The sequence below is a fragment of the Panthera uncia genome, chromosome X (genome assembly GCF_023721935.1).
Source record: "Panthera uncia isolate 11264 chromosome X, Puncia_PCG_1.0, whole genome shotgun sequence".
In the NCBI taxonomy this organism is placed as follows: domain Eukaryota; kingdom Metazoa; phylum Chordata; class Mammalia; order Carnivora; family Felidae; genus Panthera; species Panthera uncia.
The window spans coordinates 7,379,079-7,407,066 of NC_064817.1; the positions used below are offsets into that span (position 1 = coordinate 7,379,079).

At 43.3% G+C, this 27,988-nt stretch overlaps 1 protein-coding gene across 7 annotated transcripts in view; it reads right to left on the reverse strand.

Moving 5' to 3' along the window:
* Positions 1-27,988, reverse strand: part of ARHGAP6 (Rho GTPase activating protein 6) — a 449,480-nt gene that overhangs the window by 60,260 nt on the left and 361,232 nt on the right. For 6 of the 7 annotated variants that reach the window (XM_049643417.1, XM_049643421.1, XM_049643420.1 and 3 more), the window contains one exon: positions 12,705-12,864. In XM_049643417.1, the coding sequence (XP_049499374.1) occupies positions 12,705-12,864 (160 nt within the window). Of the gene's footprint in view, positions 1-12,704; positions 12,865-21,513; positions 27,951-27,988 lie in introns of those variants that run through there. The other variant, XM_049643423.1, reaches the window with a different exon arrangement.

Genomic DNA, 27,988 nt, shown 5'->3' on the forward strand with positions numbered 1-27,988 from the left:
CCCATGCCTGTTCTGATAAACCAAATTACGGTTTTTAAATTATATGTATGAATGTGGAGAAGGCGAGCTATACAATCTGTGCATGTCTTATAAAAATGTTTGCTAAAACTATATCCTTCACTAAAACTCAAATTCATCCTTTGGTCTCATCCTTCCCCTTTTGAGGGCTCTCAAGCCACAGACCTCCCAACACTAAGGCAAGAGGAAGACTAAACCAGATACTTTACTTCCAGTTTGGGACAGGAAGTCTGTCAAAGAAGTTGTAATATTATTAACAGCCCCAGGGGCGCCCGGGTGGTTCAGTCGGCTAAGCGTCCGACTTCAGCTCAGGTCACGATCTCGCAGTTCGTGGGTTTGAGCCCCGCATCGGGCTCTGTGCTGACAGCTCAGAGCCTGGAGCCTGCTTGGGATCCTGTGTCTCCCTCTCTCTCTGCCCCTCCCCCCGCTCATACTCTGTCTCTCTCTGCCTCAAAAATAAACATTAAACATTTTTTTAAAAAAATATTAACAGCCCCTGGCACTTGAGGGCCATTCATCGAGCCCACACTCTGTGTCTAGTGCTTTCCAATGGTTAATGTCAGCGGTGTAAGTTACTTTGGTAAGTGAATGCAGAAAACACAGTGGAACTGATGAGAGCTGGGCCACCAGAACCCCAAAATCACACCCCGGGAAAAGTCAGCTGGGCATTGGAGACAGTCCCTGCCATTGCTCAGTAACGATGCTCATTAGAATGGATTCAAAATAGCCCCTGCTACTTTGAGTTGCCATTCAAAGTCCATCCTGAGAAATGGAAGGGAGGGCAGCCCTGACAAAAGGGGGTGGGGGGAGTAGTAAGCAGGAAAGCGGCTACCTCTGCCTCTTGGCAGGAAACGTGGCAGCAAGTCCAGGATAGGGGACCCAATGGGACCAGTGCAATGCTCCATCCAGTCTGAGAGCTGAACTAGGCTTAGCCCCAGAGGATTAGGAAAAGAGCCAAAGCAGCAATCTGGCCTCTGTTCGCAAACAAGTGCTCTCTGTCCAGGGATGTTGCACCACAGAACGTGACGAATCCTCCTTGGCTTCAGACTTTATTTACACTCTAACGGTTATCTGTTTAAACGGCATCTTCCCCCCAGAAAGTGGTCTCATCCCCCATACTCTGACCCGTCCCTGCTCTGTCCACCCCTCCATCCAACGCTGATGAAGCACACGTTGTAGGCGAGACCGAGCTAGGCACTATGACCCCAGGTGAATGAACGCCATCTCTGCCTTTGAGAAACTCAGAGTTCAGTGCCAAAGACAGACACGTGGTAACTTCATGAAAGGAAAATGAAGAAAAGCCGCGGCGGGGGCATTTAGCAGGCGAGAGGTCCGAAGCGAGAAGGCAGTCTCCAGCGCTTCGGAAGGCTAACGTTTGCTTGCGTTCAGTCTTAAAGGACGAAGCGACGCTTCGCAGGGGCCTTTGAATTGTGGTGGGGGTTTCCTCCCAATAGATCACATGGTGACTGTTTAGTCTAGGAGATCCTTTCTCATCATACACCTGCCAATGTTTTATTCCTAGTAATCCAACCCTTTCTCAAGCAAAAATTCTGTTGGTGAGAAAAGATGAGAAAATTGCTAATTCAGGAGTGAAATGACAGTTTTTTAGGTGGGAACTAGGGCTTAAGAGAGTGACAAATAAGAATCTGGAAGAAAACAATCTACATAGAAAAAGTGGAAAACAACGCACTCAAGCCCAAACCGGTCCCACTGTTCAGTCAGCTTTGGATCTCACTACATATATATTTTTTCATGCTATTTTCAAGAAACCTTCCATTCTATAGCCTCTCAGTAATTTAATCAAACCTATAGGTTCTTCCATTGACCTTGATGGAAATAGGAGGCAGGCAGAAACAGGGTGATTGAGTCATCTTGCTTGGTATAAACCTCGATGAATTAAACATTGTTTCTTTATCCTTCAGGCACCTTGTGCATTAGATTTTCTTAAGATCTGTTTCCAAAGTGTCTATTTCTCAGGGAAGAAAATATTTATGGCATTCTTAAGCAATACAGATGCCTCTCCTTGGGGCCAAGGCTCCCCGAAGTACTTGTGAAATGTACCAGTCCTCACAGTTTACATGTGGAAGTGGTGGTGAAATGATCAAAGCTGCGGTCAGAAAATGAGAACATTCTGTGAATCTCTCGCTGTTGTAAAGGGAGGCAGCTCTTGGGGGTCACCATGCTTCCAGGTAAATGCTAAGAGACTTTTTCCATTTTATGTCAATTATTTTGGCAACGTAATAACTGGTCATGATCAAATGATGTCCCAGAAGGATCTTTTACTTGCTGTCATTTTTTCCATATTCAAATGTTACGAGTAAAGGAAAAAAAAAAAAGCTATAAGCTCATGTTCCAGAGGGGCAGCCTGGGCAGTGACTTTTCCTAAGCTAGGAGCTAGTCTGTCTCTCCTGGCATCTGAGCTTGCATTTCTTATCACACATTCCTTAAATCAAAAACAATGTTTTTAACTTAGCCTAGGTAGGCATTATATTCGCAGAGACAGAAGTTTCCAAATATCAGAGCAAGAAAAATGGCTTTTGGCAAGTCTTTTCCTTGAGCCATATTTCCTTCCTTGGAGCATAAGGGAAAGAAAGCAGGCAGGACAACAAAAAGACAGAAATCGCTTATCCCAAAGAAATACCCTGGATTGTTAAGGAAATTAAACTCCAAATTACAGAAATTTCGTCATTAGTTGATTTAAAGCGAAAGCCTGTAGTTTGAGTTGAAAAGGTAGAGTCAGACAAGGGTATCGACGCACGGTATGATTTTTGACCTGTGTAAGGGTCCGTTATTATTTACTTTCTTTTCGCAGATATTGTTCCATAGTGAACAAGTAAGAAGGGAATCAAATGTCTTTACCTCTTTGGTTAGATTTATTCCTAGGTGTTTTATGGTTTTTGGTGGGAATCAAATATCTTTAAACCATAAACTTGAAGCCTTGGGAACTCTTCCAAATCTCTGCCAGTAGCTCTCTGAAAACAGCTCTTACAGGTTCAATAACTGGATAAATGATGGAATTAGATGAAAACTATTAGGCTCTTCATCCTTTCCTTTTCCATCCTTGCTTTTGATTATTCTTTGAGCCATACGAAACAATTCTTTATGATATGGAAACAGTATCTGAAACATGATGAGATACTATGATTGAATTTTAAATCCATTCCCTTCAATTTCTCAAATACTTCCTGAGCCACAGATCTATGCAAAGGCCCCGTGCTAGGTACTAAAGCAAATAAATGTGTCTAGGCTTCCTCCCTTGCAACCTGGGATGAGTACTCACCCCAGGGTCATGAAAGGAATCTGAGGTTAAGCCAATTCTGGTGATTTCTTTCTGCCTGCCAGTATGGACTGGGGCACTGGCAGATGCTGCAGTTCTGGGGATGAAGAACGGAGGAAAGTCCACTGGGAAGCAGCAGGGAAAATACTTCTCTATTATGGACAAGATACCTGATGAGGAGTCTCTGCTTCTTCACGCTGCCAGAGAGGAAGTGACGCTGGTGGCTGCTGTAGTCATTTTGTGACAAGGGAGGCCAGCCAAAGAAGAAAGTGACCCACTGCTTACGGTCGAGGAGAAATGCACGAGTACCGGGACTAGCCTACCTGTGGGCTCCTTATAAAGTCATACAATCAGTCTCTTTATTATTTAAGCCACTTGGGGTTTGGTGTCCATAATTTACAGCCAAAGCATATTAGCAGTGGACAATCCAAAACTCTGCTGTGGGATGTGTTTTTCAACTTCTATTTGCACTATCCTCGTCCTGTAATGCCAGGTATCCCTAAGAAAGACATCCTTGAAAGGTTTGAATTTGTGTGTGTTGGGCGGGATCGAAGATAAAGAGGCTAAGAGGAGGGAGATCAGATTACAAGGATCCCTCAATCTGTAAATAAGTCTGGTCCTTAAAGAGAAATATTGCTAAGTTCTCGGTTAGCAAAGCAGAGAGCAGTAACAAAGCTAATAACCAACCCATACTGGAGATTGACTTATTATTGAAGTCGCCCATTTAATGTGTAACCTACATTCCTATAAACTGCATGATGGCATCAGTTATTTAAGCAACTCAGAAAAACACTAACTTTTCTTTCTTGTTCAGCGCCACCAAGAGAATCGGTTACCCACTTTGAAAAACTATCTGATCGATCTAATATAATGTAAACATTTAAATATAGTTATCTACATTTACATTTAAAATAACAATATAATATAAACACTTTAAATTAATATAAACACGTAAAACATCTGAGAGTTACAAAAAGCCACATTGTTAAAAAAACACTCTTATTGCAAAATAAGGTTAAGATAGTGAAGAAATTGAAACGAACAGAATAGTATACTTGATCAGTGGCAAAGGTAATAACTATAAATTACTATATGCAATTAATATGACTGTCTTAAAACAGAGGTCAAGAAGCCTTTTCTGTAAAGGTCGAGATAGTGAATATCTTCAGCGTTGTGGGCCATATGGTCTCTGCTAAAAGCAACCTTGGACCATATGGCAACCAACCAGTGTGCTTGTGTTTTAATAAAACTTTATTCATAAAAATAGGCAGTGGGCTGGATTTGGCATTTGGGCTGCAGTTTGTCCACTCCTGTCTTAAGTGAAGACTGCTTAAGCTGCTTTTTCAGAGCTTTGCATTTGTAACAGTTTTATAAATGCCCGGTAATTCAATTGTTAAATCATCTTGAGGGCTCGATTTCAAATTATCTAGAAAGCCTGGTTGGTTTCAAAAACCCCTTGGTATTTAATTTCAATGAGTACTTATTTGCCTCTGTTTCACCCATGGGGAAATAAAGAAAAAAGCAAAAATGGGAGCTCCTATTCATATTTCCGGGATGAGACATTCTTTGTAATTATCAAGTTTACTTTTGGGCCATGCTCCCAACAGAGAGAATAGCATAGTCTTGAACTCTTTGAAAGGTGCCAGAATATTCCAGAAACTGCAGTGACAAAAGTTTTGTGCAAAATGCCAACACCTTGTGCAATAATCGTTGCTGCTCCAAAAAAGATATATAAATATGTACAAATGTGACCAGCAGGGACAAGACGTTGGATAGAAAACTTTTGTCTGAGAACATAAAGGGAGCCATTTGTGAATACAAAGGCACATAGCATATGGCTTAAAGAAACACATACTATCCTACTGGGCTGCCCGCTCAGCACCAGAACAGAATGGAACAGCAGCATACATTTGAGAACTTGACATGGTAACAGCCCTGGGGTACAGAGGAGAGCATCCAAGAAGAAAATTACAGAAGAGCCTGCAGAGAAATCTCTCCGTCATTCCTGGCTTTTGCTGGAATGGGTAGACAAGGCAGCTTGTATCTGTAAGGGTCACCAGTGGTAACTTGGATAAATGCCATCCACTGTTCTATCTTTTAACAGAATTGATGTACTCGTGCATTCTCCATTGACCGACTAGGAAATCCTTGAGGATGGGGACTGTTTTTGACATGATATTATAGCCTCCATTAAAGGCTTCTACCTCTTAAGAACCTAAAGCCCCACATGTCTACTTCCTCCAGGTTGTACATCTAGCTTGGTATTGAGAGGGAGAGAGAAGGAGAGGGAGAGAGAGAAAGAGGGGCGGGGGAGAGAGCAAGAGCGCAGGGAAGCTGTACCAGAAGGCCTCCCAGATGGCACTCTACAGCCGGGTTCTAGACAGAGAAGGCACTAGATGCTTAGGCCAAGGGTCTAACCTAGGCTCATTTCTGTGGCCCTACGGAAATAATGCCCCATCTACCTTACCAAGGCCCTAAGAGCCCCAGCAAAGAACAACTCAGTTTTCCACATTGACCTTTTTGTTCTTTTCTTCCTGATTGCCTCTTTTCTATTCCATCTGCCTTCCGAGACTGTGTTATTCAAACTGCGGGTCATAAACTATTAACGAATCAGGAAAACGTAGTGGGTCATGACAAGTGCATTATAGAAAACGATACAGAATCAAATAGAAGAGGGCAGGAGAGAACATTATAGACGACATCGAAGTGTATGTCTGATGAAGATAAGCAGCATTTGGTTCACGTGTTTCCCGGACTGAGATGTAAAATGTATGTCTTGCTGTAGAATTGAAGTTTGAAATTCAGTGCTCTAAGACGGACAAACTTAAATCTGTGGTGCATTCTCGGAACAGGCTGCAAACAAAATGGATTTCTTCTTTTGTATGCAATAGTGTGATAAATGGCTTTGATAGTGACCGCAGTTGGCAACAGGGGCCTGGGGGGTTTTGTTAAAAGAGGAGATTCGGTGGTTGAAGATTACTCTAATGGATTTAGGTGTGGTGGGCAGAGTAGGAGAGAAGCCCTGGATTGAGGAAAGCAGGTGGGGGCCTCTGGCTACAGTTAAGGTGAGACAGACGTGAGACAAAGTGATATGGCACCGATGGCAATGGTGACACGTAAGGTTTTTTGAGAGTATATACAACTTCAGGAGATGTTTTCAGCTCACGTTGCTTACTTCGCTTAAATCTCACATCAACCCTACGAGACCATCAATCAGAGTTGGGGACTGGGCATGGGGTGACGCGGTAGGGAAACACTGACAGGTCAAAATCATTCCTGGGGATCCTGGGGGAAAGGAGAGAAAGGCGTGGATGATGCTCTTTAGAGAGACAGGGAAGAGGAAAGGAAGGAGTTTAATTTGAAAGGACATGTGCATGCGTGCGTGCATGCATTCATCTACTTCCAAGGATTTGCTGAAGGGCAGTGGAATGGGGCGGAGACCCGGGCAGTGTAGCCGGTGCTCCAGATTCAAAGAGAAGTGAGACTTGGCCTTGCCCTGGGGCAATCCCAGTCCCCTGGGAGGTCCCAGAAAAGGTGAGTATGGGCACAGGAAAGATAGCACGGGCTCTGCTGCTCGTACCACAGAGATACGTGTGGAGGGCCTCTGAGCCCGGCGGTCCCACGTTATTCTTTGATCACCCTATTGGGTGACGTTTGCTTCCTCTCAGCACTTCTATCTACCTAAGGTGGGGTTTGCAGATTTTACCCCGGGCTTCAATTTCAATTTTACTTACACAGAAGGCTTTGACAAAGAGTTCTAGCACATCACCTCTTCACCTGGGCCACGCCAGCAAGAATAATACAGAAAGAGGATAGATAGATTTTCTGTCTAGGGCTGTTACATAAACACCCAAGCTCATGTTTCTGGCCCGTCAGGTCGCCCTCATTTGTTTGAATCACCACTTACATTACCAGTCGCATTTAAATCCCAGAGACAGCTTCAGGGTGACCCTACCCCAAAATATCACTTTCTCGATTTCACGGAGTTGTTTACTTGGGTTTTACACCGCCTGAGAGACCACGGTGAGGGACCACTTCATAAGGAAGCCATATAATTGAGCGATTTTGAGGCATACTCTTTTCCTAGACCATTGGGCACATTTTCTTAGACCGTCAACTATTCCTCAGTCCATGACACTGTTTTCAAAATACGTAAACGAAGCCTTTCTCAGCTGTGATATCAGAAATTAACTGAAGGGAGGGGGGGGGAAACAAGAGAACTAAAGAAAACAGGAATGTGCACTTCTGTCTCGTGGAACCATTCAGCTTTAGAAACTTGCCTTACAACATAATGAGGTTAAGCCATAGCGCCTACACTAACATGCTTTACTGATTGTGGCAGAAATCAGTCATTTCCTTTCGTGTTACCTTAGACAGCAAATTTTTCCTGTAAAGGGCCAGATAGTAAACACTTGAGCCTGCGAGACATATGGGCTGTCACAGCTCCTCAATTCTGCCTTCGTTACATGACCGATCTGTAGACGGCATGTAAATGAATAAGCATGGCTGGGTTCCAGTAAGATTTGATTTACCAAAACAGATGGTGAGCTGGGTTTGACCAGCAGGCCAGTTGCTAACCCCTGCTTAGACCATTTGTATTAAACGTTATCAAAATCGTATGAATTGAGCCTAACATACTATCTGATGCATAAATAGTACTTTGTTGGCGTGTTTTGAATAAATGAGAAGTTCATGCAGGTCATACGGTACTGTTTAATTTCTTGACCGTGCTTCTCTGCATTTGTCTCCTGGTTCTGCTGTTAAGGACTGGGACAGTTACACGCTAGAAAGACTCGTTCTGAAGCCCATGCCAAGAGCAGCCTTCCACCAGGAGGAAACATTCCATGGTTGTCTCCACGGGGCGAGCTCAGGCTCACAGGGGAAACTCATAGATATGATCCCTCCCGCTGAAAGGCCTCCCAAAGATTTCTCTAGCTTCTGTAGAGCATCTTCCAAAGTCCCTCTGCGAGATGGCTTAAGTTTAGAAGAGACCACAAATTAAGCTTCTCAGTCATTTTATAAGGTTTATGTAAATATTACCAGTTTTTAGTTTGTGTGTCTCCTGGCTAAATGGATACAGAGGAGGAAGGAGCCACAAGGTGTGAGAAGCTCAGGTCCCTGAACAAATGCATGGAGCAGAGTCCACTCTCTTGGCCCCCATGGCCATCTTCCACGGGAGAAATGTCTGGGTGAGGAAGAAACCGTTGTCCTGTTAAGGCACTGAGCGGTGAGCCTACCTCAATTAACACAAGAGTGTATCTTTTAAAAAAAAAATTTTTTTTAACGTTTATTCATCTTGGAGAAGCAGAGAGAGAGAGACAGAGCATGAGTGGGGAAGGGGTAGAGAGAGGGAGACACAGAATCCGCAGCGGGCTCCAGGCTCCGAGCCGTCAGCACAGAGCCCGACGCGGGGCTTGAACTCACGGACTGCGAGATCACGACCTGAGCCGAAGTCGGACACTCAAACGACTGAGCCACCCAGGTGCCCTCACAAGAGTATCTGTGAGATACAGTCTTAGAAGGAGGGTTGCTGGGCCATTTGAGAGTTAGATGTTGCCCAACCACGTTGTAAGTTGCTGCAACAATGAAATTCCTACCAATGGTATGAAAAGTGTCTGCCTTACCATAAAGTATATTACCCAACTTTTGGAGCCCTTCCGATCTAGGAGGAAGAAAAAACCCCTTTGTGTTTAGCTTGCATTTCTTTAATACACACGTGGGTGCTTCCTGTAATTTGTGTATATATCAATTATTTTTCCTTCTCACATTAGTTTGTAATAAAGCTTCATATGGTACAGAAGTGAGCCTTTAGCTGGTCAAATGTGCTGTAAATTTCTATTGAATTATTTTTTTTCCACACAGATGATTCTATTTTTTGCCCTTCAATGTAGTGAAATGCGTCATTATCTTTATGTTTTCTGGGTAATGCCTTCCCCAGTGTAAAAATATCTAAATATGCAGCCATGTTTTATTTTGGTTCACTTATAGTTTCATTAAAAAAAATCCTCAAATATTTCTTCCACATCAGTTTATTTTGATATAAGGGGTAAGGTCAGAATCCAGCCTTTTCTCCTCAGTGGTCGTCTCACTGTCACAAATACTTAATCCATCATTTTCCCCCTGAACAAAAAAAAAGCAACATTTATCATGTCATAAGTTGCCATATTTATTTTTGTTCATTTCTAAACTCTATTGTCTTCTATTGATCTGCCTGTTGCGAAACAGTATAATCCTCTTTTAATTGCTGTAGTTGCCTGGCATTTTAATAAATGGAGAGGGGTTCTCTCCACTTGACCTCTTTGTCAGATTTCCCCTGCCTACTCTCACGTAGTTATTTGTCTAGACGATGTTTAGATCAACTTAGGGGTATCACAAAAACAAATTCTGTTGGTGTGTTTTCTGGAATCACATTCAGCTCACAGATCATTAACAACATAATTGACATCTATGTATTACTGATTCTTCTTATTCAGGAAAAAAATATAGACTTTTATATTTATTCCTAACTTCTCTTCTTTCCCAACTGAGATTCCAACGTCTGGGATTACATCATTCCCGTGGATACTGTACTAATTGGTTTCCTATCAGTTCTGTAACAAATGACCATAAACTTAGCTGCTTAAACAACTCAAGTTTATTACCTGACATTTCTGGAGGTCAGAAGTCTGAGATGGGTCTCACTGGGTTTAAATCAAGGCATCAGCAGGGTCGTATTCCTTTCTAGGGTTCTAGGGAGAATCTGTGTCCTTGCCTTTTCCAGCTCTCAGAGGCTGCCTTCGTCCCTTGGCTGGTGGCCCTTCCTTCACCTTCAAAGCCAGCAAAGTTGCATCTCTCGACTCTTCCTCCATAGTCCTCTCTCTCTCTGACTCAGCGGTAGCTGGGAAAGTGTCTCTGCCTTTAAGCAGCCATGTGATTAGCTTGGGCCCTCCCAGCTAATCCAGGATAATCTCACTATGTGCAGGACCTTGATTGCTCACATCTGCAAAGATGTTGGGGCCTGTAAGGAACGCTGGCAGGCTCCGGGGACTAGGACGCGGCCCTCTTTGGGAGTGCAGTATTCTGCCTACCACAGATGTACTCTCAATGGCCATATCCCTACCATCCCTGAACTCAACTAGAAGATCCTAACTCTAGTGAGAGGAGAGTGGATTAAGGGCTAGGAAATTTAAAGTACAAAATGGCATGGTTTGCTTTGGCCATGTTTGGCTGCCGGGATGTTTGTTGTGCAAGTCAAGCTCCCAGCTACTAGCCTCAGATGGACCGTTTGGGCTGCCCTGTCATCTTGCAACACCGCTGGTCCACCAGCTTCCCTCTCTTCCCCTCTTTGCCTCTTTCCTCAAACCTCCTGGACCTCCTTCCCATCCTGGCTCCCAGCAGATGAAATTGCTTCCTATTTCGCTGACGATGGACAGGCAGTCTCTGCTGAATCCACATGTTTGCCCACTGGCTTCTAATCTGGCTGCATCTGCGTTCATATAACTGATGTCCCCTTATCATTACAGCTCGAGAGGACGTCAGACTCTGCTGGTGCTCTGATCCCACTCCTACGGTCCACTCTAGGAAGCCACCTCAGTAACTTCCCAACCCCCACTCCTCAAGTCTTCCCCTTCTACGGTGAGTCCCAGCAGCCGATGAATATGTCAGATTATCATTCACCTGAGCCCTGGAAACACTAGTTTCACAGAGGAAGAGGGGTCCCCAAACAGATGCCCACAAACAAATCCCTACCATCATTCTAAAGTGACAGAGAACAGAAGTATGAGCTTGAGTATATTTCCATTCCATTATACCCACTATCTCATTAGGTTTGCTGTCATTTATTTAGGGTCTAGGCCATGGCCACTGTATTTATTTTCTTGAATAAATTATTCACACTGTGAACTGACCCTGTTTAAAACCTCCACTTGGGGGTTTGCATGGACCCAAGTTGCCACCCTCAGACCAAAGCTGCCATCACAGCTCTCAGCACTGGCCCTGTATCTGAAGGATCTGGGTAAACATTCGATGTCTACAATCATGTGCCCCAAACAAATGCTTCAGAACTCATGGGTGATGTCTGTTTCTCTCCTCCCAGGCACACGATTCCTTCTCTCCTCCATAAGTAAATTATTTGTAAATCATTAGTTCCTACTTTGATAGAAAATACAAAAAATAAGTCCTATAGCTCAAACATCTTTGAACATCTCAATAGAGCAAATATTTCCCTGAAGAGGCTGGGAACTACATAGTCTCAGAAACAAGTAATGGAGGGGTGCCTGGGTGGCTCCGTCTGTTAAGCGTCTGACTTGGGCTCATGTCACGATCTCACGGTTTGTGAGTTCAAGTCCTACGCCGGGCTCTGTGCTGACAGCTCAGAGCCTGGAGCCTGCTGCAGATTCTGTGTCTCCCTCTCTGTCAGTCGCTCCCACTCATGCTCTGTCTCTGTCTCTCTCTCTCTCTTGCTCTCAAAAATAAACATTGAAAAAAATTAAAAAAAAAAAAGAAACAAGTAACAGAGATAGCTTCTAGCAGACAATTTTTATAAAACTGTTTGGTAAAGGTTATTTATTTAGTGGACTCTTTAAAAAGCAGGAACAAAGAGGAACATCAAATTAACTGGAGTTAAAAACAAAGCTACAAAAGAATGTTTGTTCCACGATATCTTATCTGATATGTATCCAATCTGAGTGTCACAGAACTTTTTTGAGCCATCATTCCCTTTGCTACAATTGGGTTTGCCAACAACATTTCTAAGTTGCTCTAGAAACTGAAAGAACAACAAATCGCCTTTCTGTTACACGCTTTTACAGATTAGGAAGTATCCTTATGGAAGATAGGAAACATTCAGAAACAGAATTGACAGATGAAAGGATTTCAGATACACACTTCTCATCTTTACCAGAATCAGGACCTGTATTTGTCAAAACTTCAGATACACCAGGTGAAAGATGATAAAAATGACTTAACGTGAGTAGAATCCCTGATTCTGGGTTAGCATAAGGTCAAATGACGAGTTTAATAGATTGTGAAAACATTCTTTTCAGCTGATTATTTTGATATCACGTTGCTACCCACACGGTCTTAGTTCGAGCCCTTGAGGTTGACCTTTCTGAAAGTTCTTTTTAATGGATTGTTCGGAAGCCATGCAGGCTGCTGAGATACACGTGGCTTTCCCCTTCACCCCTTCACTACCTCAAGCTGACCTTCCCCAAGCGGACCTTCCCTTTAAACAAACATATTGGTTGACACGTCAACTGTCCCCTTTGAACATGTCCTTCAGGATGGACAATGATGCCAGCCAACAACCACGAAGCTGCAGTTTCCTTCCCGTGTTAATGTGAGGTGCGAGAGGTGTTTCCAGCCCATGGCTTTGGCGAAGCAGACGTTTGACTCGCAGCGTTTCCCGGGGGAATGGCAGGCGTGGTCTTACCTTTGGGAATGGTGATTGGACAGCTCAGGTCACAGTCCTGCTGCAACTGATAGAAAGCCACTTCCTGCAGCCGGGCCCGCTCCAGCTCAGAGAGACTCTGGATGGGAACTGATCTCAGCCGCACACTGCGGCCCGACATGCTGTTCCAGGTGAAATCACCCTGCACCAAGGGGGAAAACATCAGGAGTTAAACACGGTTCATCTATGTCTCACGAACCTCATCCTTTCTCTTAGTCGGTAATAAAGTCAAGCAAACTTCATCTCTGGGTGCCACCATCGGCTCTTATAATGATTTACATGCAGCCAAAGAAAACCACGGGAAAGAGACTTTAAAGGTCCTACTTCCTCTCTTTTATGGGAACACATGGGAACTTTTTCGGTCGTGTAGCTCAGTGAAAGGAAAAAGTGCCTCCAGTTGCCATCACACACACTAGATTGAGCAAACCGGGTTTGAACCGCACAAGTCTGCTTATACACGGATATTTGGGGGTAAATACAGTACGGTACTATAAATGTATGTTCTCTTCCTTACGATTTCCTTAATCACATTTTCTTTTCTCTAGCTTACTTTATTCTAAGAATATAGTCTGTAATACGTACAACATACAAAATAGGTGCTAATAGGCTTTATGTTACTGGGAATTACGACTTCCCCTCAAGTAGGCTGGTGGTAGTTAAGTTTTTGGGGAATCAAAAATTAAATGCAGATTTTTGATTGTGTTGGGGGTTGGTGCCCTAACTCCCACAATGTTCAAAGGTAAACTGTATAATACTTAATAATATAATACATTACATGAGAATACAATCTAGTATATTTATAACATATAACATATTCTCATATGATAAATACTTATGGTACATAATTATATGTATGATACATTGTATTAATATTACGGTAATTTACAGCATATGTAAATATAATATAATAGAGGTGAAATTGAGCCTTACAGAAGTTAAGTAATTTTCCTCAAATCATAAAACTTATAAGGTTTGGAACCAAGCAGAACTCAAGCTAAAAACATGTGCCCTTAAACTGTCTGCTAAATCAACCATTAAGTTTCTATTTACAGCACTCTGAGTTATTTTGGTCAATAGGTACAGAAATATGATCAATCACAACTACACATATTTCTAGACACATCTGATGTTAAAATACTCCAGAGCAAAGAATCAAAGCAAAGATTGCCCCACTCCTATGTTCTTGTGTGCACATACATCCACGTGGACCGAATAGCCCTGCCCTCGGTGTGGACGGTGAGAATGTGATGGCCTAAGAGATGACACGCCACGATCCTCTGAAACCCAGTGTCCCCTTACTGAGGAGGGTTTCCCGTGAACCACAGACATCAGCCACAGCACAAGAGCTTTGAACAGGTATTTACAATTTCTTTAGCAATCAAAAAAAGTTCCAGGAGGAAGGAGCAGTGCTGGCCCCACAGGCAGTGCCCAGGAGTCGTGCATGTGCAAAACATATAAGGAATCTCATAAGACTTTGACATCCTTATCACTCGCCTTAAAGAAGAGAGACAAGAACGATCGTCCCCAGCAGCTACCAAAACACCTCTGTGCCCTCGTGGTAGCAAATTCCTGCCTAGAATGTTCACTCCAAGAGTGAATGGCACTATGTTAATTTGTTGATATTTTTTCCTTTGTATGTGGGGCTTCATGTATTTATTCATTCATTTAACAGATGGAGATATTATACTCTGGTCGGGGCAGACAACAAACAAGGCAAGTATAGGGTACACATATGAATTTGCATCCGGTGCATAATGGTAAAAACAGGAGCCCAGGAGGGGTTCAGGGGGCATGATGCGGGGATAGTCTGGGCAGGGGAGGGAGTGAGCAAATCCAGGCAAAGTGGGTAGACTGCCATCGTTTGATGAACTGAAAAAAATTCTTCCAGGCCCAGTATATTTTGGATTTTTTCCTTCCTTTTCCGTTTTTGGTATAATTGGCCTAAGCACAAGTTTAGACAGGAGTTGAGGACTCAGGCCTTGAGTATACCTCTCACTCACAGTCTTTAAGCTTAGGGTACCATGAGGTATAATATCAGTGAATTGCTCTTTTTCCTCCCAAACGAAAGTTCCAGATGAGTTGGCAACTTTTATTTTTTAATTTTTATGTATTTTTGAGCGAAAGAGAGAGAGAGACAGAGCGTGAGCAGGGGAGGGGCAGAAAGAGAGAGAGAGAGAGAGAGAGAATGAGAGAGAGAGAGAGAGAGAGAGGCACAGAATCTGAAGCAGCCTCCAGGTTCCGAGCTGTCAGCACAGAGCCCAACGCACAGCTCGAACCCACGAACCTTGAGATCATGACCTGAGCTGAAGTTGGACCCTGAACCGACTGAGCCACCACCCCCAGAGGAGTTGGCAACTTTTAAATATGAAGTTTAGGTATCTAAGAAAGCCCATTGCTATTTGAAGTGTCAAAATGGAATTGCATACCTATTCATTAAAAGCACTTAAGAATGTGACCTCCACTTGGCTCAATTATCTATAGTAGGGGTTGACCATCTTTTGCTGTAAAAGGCCAGATAGTAAATATTTCAGGCTCAACAGGCCATGTGGTCTCTGTCAAACCACTCAAATACACCTTTGTGGCAGAAAGCAGCCACGGACAATTCGTAAATGAATGAGTGTGGCCGTGTTCCAATAAAACTTCATTTATAAAAACAGGTGGAAGGCTGCATTTGTCCATTGGGCTATGTAGTTCGCCAACCTCTGGACCACAGCTTATGACTGAAATAAACCAATCCCTATAATAAACATTTTATTTTTATTTGCTATGTCCTCCTGGTTAATTAATTCAAACAAAATTTAATGGGCACCTGTTACATGCCGAGAATGGTACTAGGCTTGGGATAATCAAAGTGACAGCACAGTCCTTATTCTTAAGGAGTTAAACTTCAAGGGGCGCCTGGGTGGCTCAGTCGGTTGAGCATCCGACTTCGACTCAGGTCATGATCTCGCAGTCCGTGAGTTCGAGCCCCGCGTCGGGCTCTGTGCTGACAGCTCAGGGCCTGGAGCCTGCTTCCGATTCTGTGTCTCCCTCTCTCTGCCCCTCCCAGGCTCACGCTCTGTCTCTCTCTGTCTCTCAATAATAAATAAATGCTAAAAAAATTTCAACTTCAATAGGAAGAGCACATACGACCCATAAAATACAGAGATTCTGATACTGGAATTAAGTACCAGATGCAATGGGGTACCTAGGGGAAAAGCTTTGGACATCTGTCTGGGGGATCAAAGAAAGCTTTCTAGAGAAGGCGGTGTTTCAACGGAGACTCAAAAGCTGAGTAAGAGGAGTGAGAGTTTGCCCAGTAGAAATGCAACACTGGAAAAACAGTGGGTGCCAAGGCAAATGAATTCGGGACAACTAGCTTGGTTTGGGAAATTACAAGGCTGGAAGGAGGGAAATTGCAGGAGGCGAAGCCATGTAGAAGTCAGGGCCAGATCCTGGAGGGCTTTTACTGCAGGCATTGCGAGGTAGATTGGACTCTACTCAGTAGTAGGTGATGCCTAGTCATGAAGGGACCTTGAGCGAGAGAGGAGCATGATCGGATCCACATATGGGAAAAATGACTGGAAAGAAATTTCAAAAGAAAGTGAGGGAGGGAGCAAGTCGAAGATATAGAGATCGGCAAAAATGTTGGGCTAGGTATGATGCTGATTCAAATTTGAACAAGTAGAGTCACACTCTCTAAGTCTCTAAGAGAGACACCTAGAACCTAAACACCTGCATTATTCTTGTGATTTTTTTTCAACCATTTAAAAATGTAAATACCATTCTTTGCTAGAAGGCAGTATAAAACAACAGGCGGTGAGCTGGATTTGGCCCACTGGCTGTAGTTTACAGACACTGGATCCAAAGAGATTAGGGTCTTTTAATATGCCGCACAGATTTATTTAACATCTACTACCATGTACCAGAGACCCTGTCCTGCATCATGAGCTATACACATCAGCTAGATTCAGGAGGGCAAGAAACTTGCCTGGTTTATCCACCTTGGTGTCCCCGGTGTCCAAGGCAGAACCTGGCACGTAACTGTCACTGAATAAATATTTGTCAATCCACAGACTAAATGAATCAGGTACGTCACCAGTTCAATAAGAAACTGGAAACTAACCACCCATGTAATGCTGTATCTAGGCGGGAGACGTCTTGTGGATTTGAATAAACTGCTAAGAAACAGTCTTTTGAAAGAGAGCCTGTGGATGAGCCAAAAAATGCTGGTACATGAGGACAGAAAATAAATGAAATAATATCAGACCCGAAGAAAAACAAATCCATGACACCTACACTCACCCATCAGAACTCCTATGAGCACAAGGACACGAAACACAAAGGTCGATATTGCCTTGTGATCCTCATGGGAGGTGCCCAGAAGAGGGCCACAGCCCAACAGCACGGCCTAGAATGTGCCTCTGGCTGTTCCTCAACTCTCAATTGTGCTCCAGGCCAGCATGTTTCTTTGGTGACTGTTCATCTACTAAACGGGTGACTCATTTTAAGGCTCTCTGGATCTAGTCTTCTGAGTGGTTGCCACAGGATGTTTTTTTTCCCCCCCAAATTGAAAGTGGATGATTTTAAATTTGTTTCAATACTATAAATGTAAGTGAAGTTGAAACTGACCCAATGTTTCTGGAGAGCCTAAAGGCCTTGACGGTTGTAAAACTATCCTTTCAATCTGGAGCACCACCGGACGGCATTAATAAAGGATATAACAATGATACAAAAAGATACAGCACAGTGGTTTTTGAGGGTGATTTTTGCCCCCCTCAGGAGACATTTGGCAACGGCGGGAAACATTTTTGGCTGTCGTAAGTCTGGGGAGGGGTTCGCTACTGGCATCTAGTGGGTGAAGGTCAGGGATCTGTTCAACATCCTACAACACCCAACACAGCCCCCCACGATAAAGAAATATCTCGCCCCATACGTTCATAGAGCAGAGGTTCAGAAACCGTGGCATAGCATACCTTAGGTCTGCTATTAGGCCCAGATTACATAGAATCTCCTTAAAACGATGGTGTCAGGAGCTATTAATAATCATTGATGAGTTTGGTTTAATATCAAATGCATGCACTATGTATCCTTCAGTATCTTATGCATTATTATGTATATTACATATGTATAAATCTGTGTATTATGTAAACAAACAGAATTACGGAAGCTATTTAAAACTAGCATTAAGAAATACAAACAGCACAAACCAATTTAAAAGGAACAAACAAACACAAACGAGGTCTCAATACAATAGAGTCTTGATCAACTGGAGAACGACTCCCCAAAAGCATGAACTAAAGAGATTTCCTTCCTCTACCAGAAGTATATGTCTCTACATTTAGAGAAAAAAAGAAGCAAAAGACAAACTGAAAAACCAACAATCTAATATCTGCGATCTATTCAGAAAGGCCATTCTTTTGAGCAAAATTGCATCTTTACAAACAGACCTGATTTTCCCATGAAATAAAATTGAAATCATTTTGGTTTTGGTCTATACCACATTGTTTTCTTATGTCCTTGAGACTAGTCTCTAATTGGGGCATCTCTCTAACCTCATCCAACTGTAAACTTCCAAAGGCCAAGGGAGCCAGCGAGGAGTGATTCAGGGCTGTTCAAAATTCAGCCTGCAGACCCAGGACAGTGGAGTTACCTGGGCAGATGATTCTTGTTAAATTCGCAGGTTTCTGGGCTTTAAGGCAGATTTGGGGAATTAGGGTCACAAGGAATTAGGGTCAAGCACCTTCATCATGAGCCAGCATCCCCAGATGAGCCTTATTTTTGCACAATAAAGGTTGAGACCCACTGGTATGGTGGTGGAGACTTGGGTTCACATACAGATGAGCTCTTTGGTAAGATTCAGAACATCCCTGAGCCTCGGTGTCCGCATCAATAAGATGGAGCAAAGAACAAGCCACCTCTCAGGTTTGTAGCGATCAGATGAGACAAAGCCAGTGAATTTCTGTGGGGGAGGGCTTATTAGCTCCCAGCAAGCCCTGAATATGTGGTAATTAAAGTCATAATTAGCATTAATCATCATTCCTCTAAACTTACATCCCCTTTTTAAACCTGGCAGTTTTAGTGACACCGAAAACTCCTAAGAACCGTGCACTGAATTCATGAATAAATGGTTCCTCTATGTGCAAGATGCCTTTTCTAGGTGTTTACAAGCCAGCCAGCTGGATTGTGGCTCCATATGGGCAAGAAACAGAAGAAAAGACCAGATCGGTAAGTTAAGGCCTGAAAAATGGCACGCCATGTAGAGAAACCACACCAGGAGCTGAATTTCTTTTTAACTGTTTTCTGTTGTGGCCAGCCGTCATTTGTACAGCCAAGGTTCCCAGATAATCGCAATGTGTTGTTGAAACATGGCATAAGTTTAAATACCAGGCTCGCGACCAACATTTTTGAAAAGGGCTGCCTAGTTCTTTATAAGTCCAAAATAAACACATCACCGATGACAAGGAACCCCCTTCTTCATGAGCTTCCGGGCAAAGCTGAGCGTATTTGTGTAGCTGTCACACTGCTGTTTGGACTCTTAAAAGAGGTTATTCCTCTAGGAACTCAACAGAATATTCATATGTCCAGTCACTTTCTTCTCTGGATTCCTCGGCCACTCCTTCTCAAAAGATCTTGTTCTATTCATCGATTCTGGTCTGTCGCCTAAGAGAAGGACTTTTAGAAAATTCTGAACACTTGGTGGGTGTGGCAGTCCACTTTGTTACCTTTGCTTTGGTAGTAGCTATTTATTGCTACAAGGAGTAGCTATTTATTACTACAAGGAGTGTTACAATGTCACCGTAGCCTAATGGAAATGTACACTTAACTCATTCAACAAGTACTTAATGAGCAGCTTCTACAGGCCAGGCAGTGTTCTAGGTCCTGTGGATTCACTGGCGAACAAAACAAAGCACCCTGCACTCAACAAGCTTCCAGGTTCGTGAAGGAAACTGATAAGAAACAAAGATAATACATGAGTAAATTACATAACAACTTACAAGGTGATAAACCCTAGGAGGAAAAGAAGGTAGAGCCCGGTGAGAGGAATCAGGAGTGCTGGCGTGGAGGGGTTTCCAGGGCAACCTTATTGAGACGTGATCTTTGAGTCAACCCTCACTCAAGTAAGGAGGTGAGGTGATGCGCCCGGCAGATCCTAGGAGATGAGAATCCCAGGCAGAGATGAATTGACACAAAGGCAGTTGGGGTAGTGGCTAAAAGCAAGGGCTGGCAAGCTAGGCTGTTGGATTTTTCATTTTGGGTCTGCCACTTTCCAGTCATGTGGCTTTTAGCAAACTATTTTCTCTCCTGTGCTTTGTTTTCCTAATCTCTGACATGGGGGTGATGACTAGCCAGGGTTTGGCACACAAGAGCCTGTGGACCAAATCCTGCCTCCTGGTTGCTTTTGTAAATAAAGTTTTATTGGAACACAGCTGCACTCATTCACTTAGGTACTGTCTACTGCTGCTTTCACGGACTTGGCAAAGCTGAAACTGTTTGCTATCTGGCCCTCTACAGAAAAAGTTTGCTGACTCCTGGACGACACTAAAAGTAAAAGCACATCTATGATGAGGATTTGTCTTTAGGGTCGCCATTTTCCTCCTCTGCTAAGATTTTCTCTGGGCAACATCCCAAAGAGCCTGTAAAGAAATCACACAACATAGGAAGAATTGGGGATATTGGAAAGTATGTAAAAGTCGGGGTGGTATAAAAGTGGTTATCCTTAAATAGCCCATTCATCTAAATTATTGATAACCCAAAGAAGGAGAAATGAACATCGTCAAGCCGAGTGCTGTGCTAACACCATTCAAAAACAACAACAACAACAACAACAACAACAACCCAAAAAGTCAACATGTCTTAGTTCACTGACATTAGAAAGGCAGACCTCCGGACATGGATTGGACCGTGAAGATCCTGCTAACACTCATGGATGGTTCACTTTCTGCTCGTTACTGCCCTGAGCCCTTTATTTGTGTTAGCTCATTTATTTCTTACACCAGCTCTAAGGACCATGTTACCATTATTATTCCCGTACTTCTGATGAGGAAACCTAGGCACGAGTCTTAAGTAACTTGTCAAGCTGGCACACCCAGTGAGCGGCGGAGTTGGGATCTGAAGCCAGGCTGTGGGCTCCAGAACGTAGACCCCAAAGCACTATACGTATTTCATCCCTTCTCATGATAAATCGATCCAAACCCCTGCCTTTACAAAGGAGGAAAGAAAGGTCCAAGGAAGTCAGATGACTCCTACAGAAGCAGAGTGGCATCTGGGACATAAGGGACACATTCGGCCTCTTCCCCGCACCGGGTCTTTTCATTACGAGACACAGCCTTATAGTAAGGAGAGCCAGACAGTGTCCAAAAATCCAGGAGCTTAAGGTTTTCCCCGTTTGTAAAACAGAGCCCATTAGATTTATTATTAGCCTTATCTAATATCCCAGTTGTTCTCCAAAGGCCGGGTTCAAGACGTCCAGCGGAGAAAATAAGCCACTTTATTCTTTCAGAACTCAAAACAGCCCGTGCCGAATCTTCTGCAGAAAGCAGCCCAGTTATGCTGTCGCATTTCATTACGGCATGCGCCTCTCTGCTCCCGTTTGCTCGCTGCAAGCTGCTGTAACATTATCAACCGATCTAAAAATAACATTCTCATAAATCTCTACTGGCACAGATAAGTACTTAGCTGTCGCACATCTCAGACACTGATCCATCCACTTTTCTTCCCAAATCACAAGATAGATGTGGAAGAATCGCAACACTTTATCACCATAATCTTCTCAAAAAGAAGTATAAGCAGAGACATATCTGTTGCTTACCCAGGAATTCTATTCAGCCGTGTCTTTGCTGTCCTAACGTAACAGAACTACGTTTGGAGTAGGAACTGGAGTCTGCTTTTTTTTTTTTTTTTAAATTATTCTTTTGGTGAAAAATGGATCCTGCAATGGCAGATTACATCGAGTATCTGAGAAAAGGCCCAGCTGGCATAGCTGTGATTCTCAGGATACTTTGTGTTGCCAGAGACCTCTGCTACCGTGAATCTTGGGACCAAAAAATGCAATCTTGTCATTGGACCATTGAGAAGTTCCTGTCCCTTCGGAATGGAGGCAGGCTGTGTCACTGAGTGAGCGTGTGAGTGAGTCGGTGTGTGTGCGTGTGTGTGTGTGTGTAGAAAGGGGGGGAGGGACAAAAAGAATGCAGAGAAATTGAAAGTGGTTTTCCTGACTTTTATTTTAATAAGGCTATTTAAAAAAATTTTTTTAACATGTATTCATTTTTGAGAGACAGAGAGAGACAGAGCATGAGCGGGGAAGGGGCAGAGAGAGAGGGAGACACAGAATCCGAAGCAGGCTCCAGGCTCCGAGCTGTCAGCACAGAGCCCGAGGCGGGGCTCGAACCCATGAACCACGAGATCGTGACCTGAGCCGAAGTCGGACGCTCAAGCCACTGAGCCACCCAGGAGCCCCATTAATAAGGCTATTTTGAAGAGATATTCTGGAGTGAGGAAAGGATTCCTCTTTTAAAAAAATCCTCTTTTCCACAGGGATCTACAAATGGTAATTGGATTGTAACTGTGCAAAGTGTCCTTATTAGGAATCAAGCAAAGAATGTTGGAAGCCTCGGGTAAAATCCCTGAGAGCATGATAAAGTACACAGGATGCTTTCTTTGTGTAGGACAAATCCTCAATTCCTAAATTATATTTTAAAACCACTGGCTTGTTCATTTTCCTAAGACCAGGAAAAAAGCATTTAAAAAGGAAAAGATTTCTTTCTCTTTTATACCGAAGCATAACACATGCTCTGAATTTTATGCTCTTTGTGAAACAATAGTCCTTGAGAAGTTGTTCATTTCCTGAACAGGAGGGTGTGGAGGGCGGCGTGGACATAACCACGTGGCCATGTTTAAGAGGGTGCAGGTGGGAGTTGGGGCTGACGAAGAGAACTCCGTGAAGAGCAGAAAGAAAAGGAAAGACTAAAACCATACCCCGATCACTAATTACCTTGATCTCCATGTATACCACATAGCACTGAAGCAAACACAATTCAAAAAGACATTTTTGTTTTCCAGTCGATACGAAGTTATAGTTCTTTTGTGGTCTAGAGTGAATTCCAACCGAAGAACTGCTGTGATTATAACCGACAACCTGAGAAATGATTTCACGGATGATCTTACCCAAAACTTCGAGATTTGGTATGTTTTTTGCTAGGATTCTGTGAGGTTAATCATCACTTGATAGAAGCCACACACAGCTTCTGCTGCTGCTGGGATTTATTTAGCAAGAGAAAGGAATTTGAAAACAATAAAACACATCAGATGGTTTTCTTTCCCAGAACGATTACACGTATAGAGAAATTCAGAGTCAAGATTTACACACCTCCATATCCACTACCCCCGACGTGCAGATGTTGAAAACAGTCATCATTCCAGCAGATACTGAATATGGTTTGTGTAATCTGGACACTCGCAAATGGAATTCAGATCCTCATTTAAATTTATTTAATATAATATTTCGCATGAAATTGATAAGTATGCAATTCACTTGTCATGGTTAGGCCAGTGATCTTTTAGTTTATGAGTACATGAAAACAACATGTAGTTCTCACTGTGAGCTTACTAAGCGCTGGACATTTTCCTAAGCATTTTATTCATTAACTGCTAAAGGAATTATAAAAAGTGGGTTACATCACATCCCATATTACAGATGAGGAAACAGAAGTTCAGAGAGGTTAAGTACTATGCCCAAAGATTCACAGCTCATAAGTACCACAGCTGTGATCCCAACCACTACGAGGCTTACAAATGAAGTGGAAGACAAAGCCACAGGCCACAACCCGCACCGGTCAGGGCCATGTCTCAACTGTCTAATGAGAAATAGACACGGCAATTTAATAAGAATGATAACCAAAGACTGGAGTGGCTTGTTAAATCAGCTACTTAATGGAGTCATACACTGTCAAGTCAACGCATGTTTCATAAGAAGGTGACTATGTCTTTAAATGAATAATCTCAACCTCAAGAGACAATGTCTTGAGAAATCCCTGATCTGTTTTCAGAGTGGAACCAAGTTTGGCCTGGAGAGGCAATGCAGAGCAATGGAGAAGCTGTGTATCTGGCATTCTTTGGAAAAACGCACTCAAGCCAGAAAAACAAAGGGCGAAGATACAGAACCTTCTTTTTATTTAAATATCCAGTCTTTAAGTAGAACCAATAAGAGAACCAATAAGAGGCCCAAAGTCACCCAAACAGCCTGAGAAATAAATATCAGGAAGCAATTAAAAGGTCCATTCCACGGGAGAGCTTGCTAACCACAAAAATGCGAGAACACAACTGTGATCTTTTATCCATTTGACTCTTCACTAGCCAAGAGTACCAAGCAACAACTATGCCATTAAGTATTCACTCCACCTTCTTCTTTGGCTCTTCTGGATTATTTCTGCTCATGCTGTTGGGGACATTTTGCACATTCAGGGCAAAAATATTATAGAACCACTATGTCAAATTCGGGGGGGGTGAATACATTTCTGATTACAACACTCTTGCCTAAAACCCTTTGATGTTTCCTCTTCAGCTCCTGGACAAAGCCCATGTTCCTGTGCATGGCATCCGCTGCCATGTGTTTTGATTTAACTGGAATAAAATCAAGTAGTCGCTGCACAAAGCAAACGGTAACAATGATGATGATAAGAGAAATTCACTGAGCATGTATTAAGTACTAAGCCGTGTACATGTGTCATGCATTCACTCCCTTCCACCACTCTATTTTACAGAGGCAGAGAGATGGAGGAAAAGACTGGCTGACTGCTCCCGGACTCTCTTTCTCTTGGGCACCCAGCTCAACTCTACTTCCCAGCCTCCTCCGCAGGTAGCAGCAGTCATATCGCTAAGCTCTAGCCAATGGACTGTGGGAGAAAGTGACAAGCTTCACTTCTAGCCCTGACCCATAAAGCCTGGAGACAACAGTTCTCAAACCACACTTCTCAACGGTCACGTCCTAGCGCCCCCCGCCCTTTGATCATGGGCCAGCCATGTTGCATCCGTGGGACCCTTGAAGCACCACGTCTTAAGTCTGGCTACTGTACTGGAGAGACCGTGTGGAGAGAGATGTGTAGAGGCCACATGGAGAGTGGGAAAAAGCTTAGCGGTCCCAGCATCTCAGCTAAATCCAGCCTCCAGCCAACCTCCTAGTTGAATAAAGCCTCAGGAGTGACCACCGTCAAGGCCAGCAGAAATGTTCAGCTGAGCCCAGCTCAGATGGAAGAACCATGAGCAAATAACACGGCTGTTGTTTTAAGCACTAAGGTTTGGGGTGGTTGTTATGCAGCCACAGATAATCGAATCAACATCTTCTCATGTTGAAGACAGCAGAGCCTGGGTCCTTGAATCACTGCTTGGAGCAAGGCATCCCACCAGTCGTGGACACTCTGACCACATGAGTGAGGAGTAAACTTGTACAGTGGGATTTTAGGATATATGTGATGTAGCAGCTAACCTCACCTTCCTATATTCCTCTGTACACACAGATAACAAATCTGAAGAGCCTGAATGTGGAGTCCTAGCCCCTGGAACCTCTCCTGTACTTCTCCCCACTGAACCACATAACAGCCCATTCCTTGACTGTCTACATTTTCACATGGAAAGAAAGCAGTTGGTCAACTGGATGATAAAATAAAAACTAATCATTATAAATCATTTTGTGGGAGATGAAGAAAGTCTTTTATGAGCAAGAAGGTAAATATATGTCTAATGGCATCCTTCAGTTTCTAAATAATATATCGTCAACATTTAGAAACAGGTGATGCTTTTGTCTTTCAGAATTAGGACCTACTATGAAAAAATGGCATAGTGAAATTTCATTTAGATGACATTCATGACTGATACAATAGTGACTTCATTGGTCCAATTAACCTCTCTCGACCAATACCATAGAATCGGCAAATTAAGGTCTTAATATTCTTTCTGATTATACATAAAAAATGCAAATTGTGAAGGACATTTCAGTCCTTCTGCTACCTTAAAGAGCACAATAAAAATGTGGTATCTTTAAGTTTAATTATCCATCAGACTCTACCTCTGGATGGATCAGAGCTTGCAGAAGTGAGGTGACAAGTCCTTAACCGCAGCTATCTGCCCTCCCCCCACGCCCCAGCACTTGACCTTGGTCTGATTTCTATCATCCTCCTGCTACTACTGTGACCCATTTGCAGGGAGAGTGGGAGAGTGGGAGAGTGAATTTTAGATCCTTCAGATCTAAAGATCTACCATCGAAGGCAAAGCCAGGTATTGGGTAGCTGGAAAGTTACTTGAGGCCATGGATCTGAAAGAGTCAAACTGTAATAAAGAACATCTAACATGTAGTCTGTGCTTATTCCCTCCGTGGATACTGGCTATACTCTAGAGGCAGATACGTAGGATTTTCCCTGTATTGCATACAAGAAAACAGAGACACAGGGTGCTTGAGTAACTTGCACGACTAGGGAGTAAGCAGTTCAGACCCGGGGGTCTGTTTCCAAATGCCACGCGTTTAACCCCTAGGCTATATCAAGCCGGTGACCTTTTTCTCAACGAATCCCTTATGGACCCGGTGCCCAAAGCCCTGATGGATAGAAGCACAGAAATGTGTGCGAACAGAGGCCAGGGCAGCAGGAGGAAGCAGAACAGAAAGCTGATGAGGCCATCACCTCCAGGAATAAGGGGAGGGACTGTGTTCGAGGGAAGAGAGGCAGGCATTTTAGAAAACTTTGGGAGTGTCGTACCATGGACCAGTAGGAAGACGCACTTCACGATTTGGGGGAGAGGTGGAACACGAGGAAAGGGGCGTTTTAGGAAAGGTGAACGAGGCAGAGTGGTGCGGAACAGATAGGAAGGGGATAGTGAGAGCAAGCAAACCCTGAGGTCTACGGTGTGCGTGGTAAACAGAGGCGCCGTGCATGACATCAACTGACAAAAAGAGGCTTTTGGCAGCAATAGCACAGGTGCCCCTTAGGGATGCTTTCTTTATGAGAGTCTCTCAACTGAGAGACTAGTAAATACGGATCCCCAGGGAGGCAGGTCCAATATCCTACCTGGAGAAGTACCTTTGGGGGAGAGTGAGAAACTCGCATGTCATTTTATGTGTTGGGGGGGGGGGGTAGATCTGGAAAAGATCATTCTCTTCCGGTTCTCATAGAGACACCTGAATTTGAGGTCACTGGCTTTAATGTGCTGCAGAGTGGGGCATTTCTTTTTCAGGCTGCTCCTTCTACCCGCATTGCGAGGAAAGCTGAGTTATAAGAATGAATGCTTCAGGTTTCACCCAAAAAAGGATGCGCAGATGAGAGGACACTCATTATTGGTAAGATGTCATGTGGACGCTCTGCAGAGTGGGTCATTTATTCGGACAGGGGCAGACCCACTGCTCAAGAGACAAGGAATGAATTTGGAACAAGATTATCTAAAAGATACAGGGATGTTGAAGCAGCGTTGTCCCACACTGGAAAGCTCAATCCCCTATCAGATATTTCTAAATCAGCAGGAAGTAAAGCAAGCCTTAAGCAGAGATGATTATCATATTTAGAAGGGGGAAAACTCTACACTGGAAACCGACAGGCAAAACAAAACAGGCAACAGCAACAACAAATACCAAAGTGAATTCCTTTCCCGTTTCTCCTTTCAATGCTACGCTTGACAACGTTTCATTTCATCAACTGCATTTAACACTCCACAGTCTCCTCTCGATGAGGTTTTTCTCTAATAGGGAAGGAAAACAATTCCCTACAAATGACCTTAGACTTAATAAACTTATTGCCCGAATGAATTAGTTTCGAGTATCACCAAACATGCGAACATCAGTCACCTCGAATCTGTTGCCCAAAACGTGAGCTGTGCACGATCGGCCCCTCTGTCTCAGTTTAAGATAATGTATCTTATTAAACTCGCTCAATACCTAGTACAAAATCATCAGGCATTGTTGTAATACTTCAACCGGAGTGGGAAAAGGCAACTTACACATTTCAATCGAAGGCTCGTCATTAGCTCATCTAAAACCCTTCGTTGTTGAGCAAATGAGCAAACACACTATTTTAAATAAAGGTATATGCCTCTGCGTTACTACACTGCAGAAAAAACCTAGCTTTAATACTATTCTTGGAGTATTTGCTTCAAAAGCAAAATTCGTTCCGATGCAAGTGGTGACAAATCTTTGAACAAACTCTGTCAGGACCAGTAGTTCCCTAACCTGGTTGCACGTTAGAATTACTTGGTGCATATCTCAACTGAAAGAAAGAAAGAAAGAAAGAAAGAAAGAAAGAAAGAAA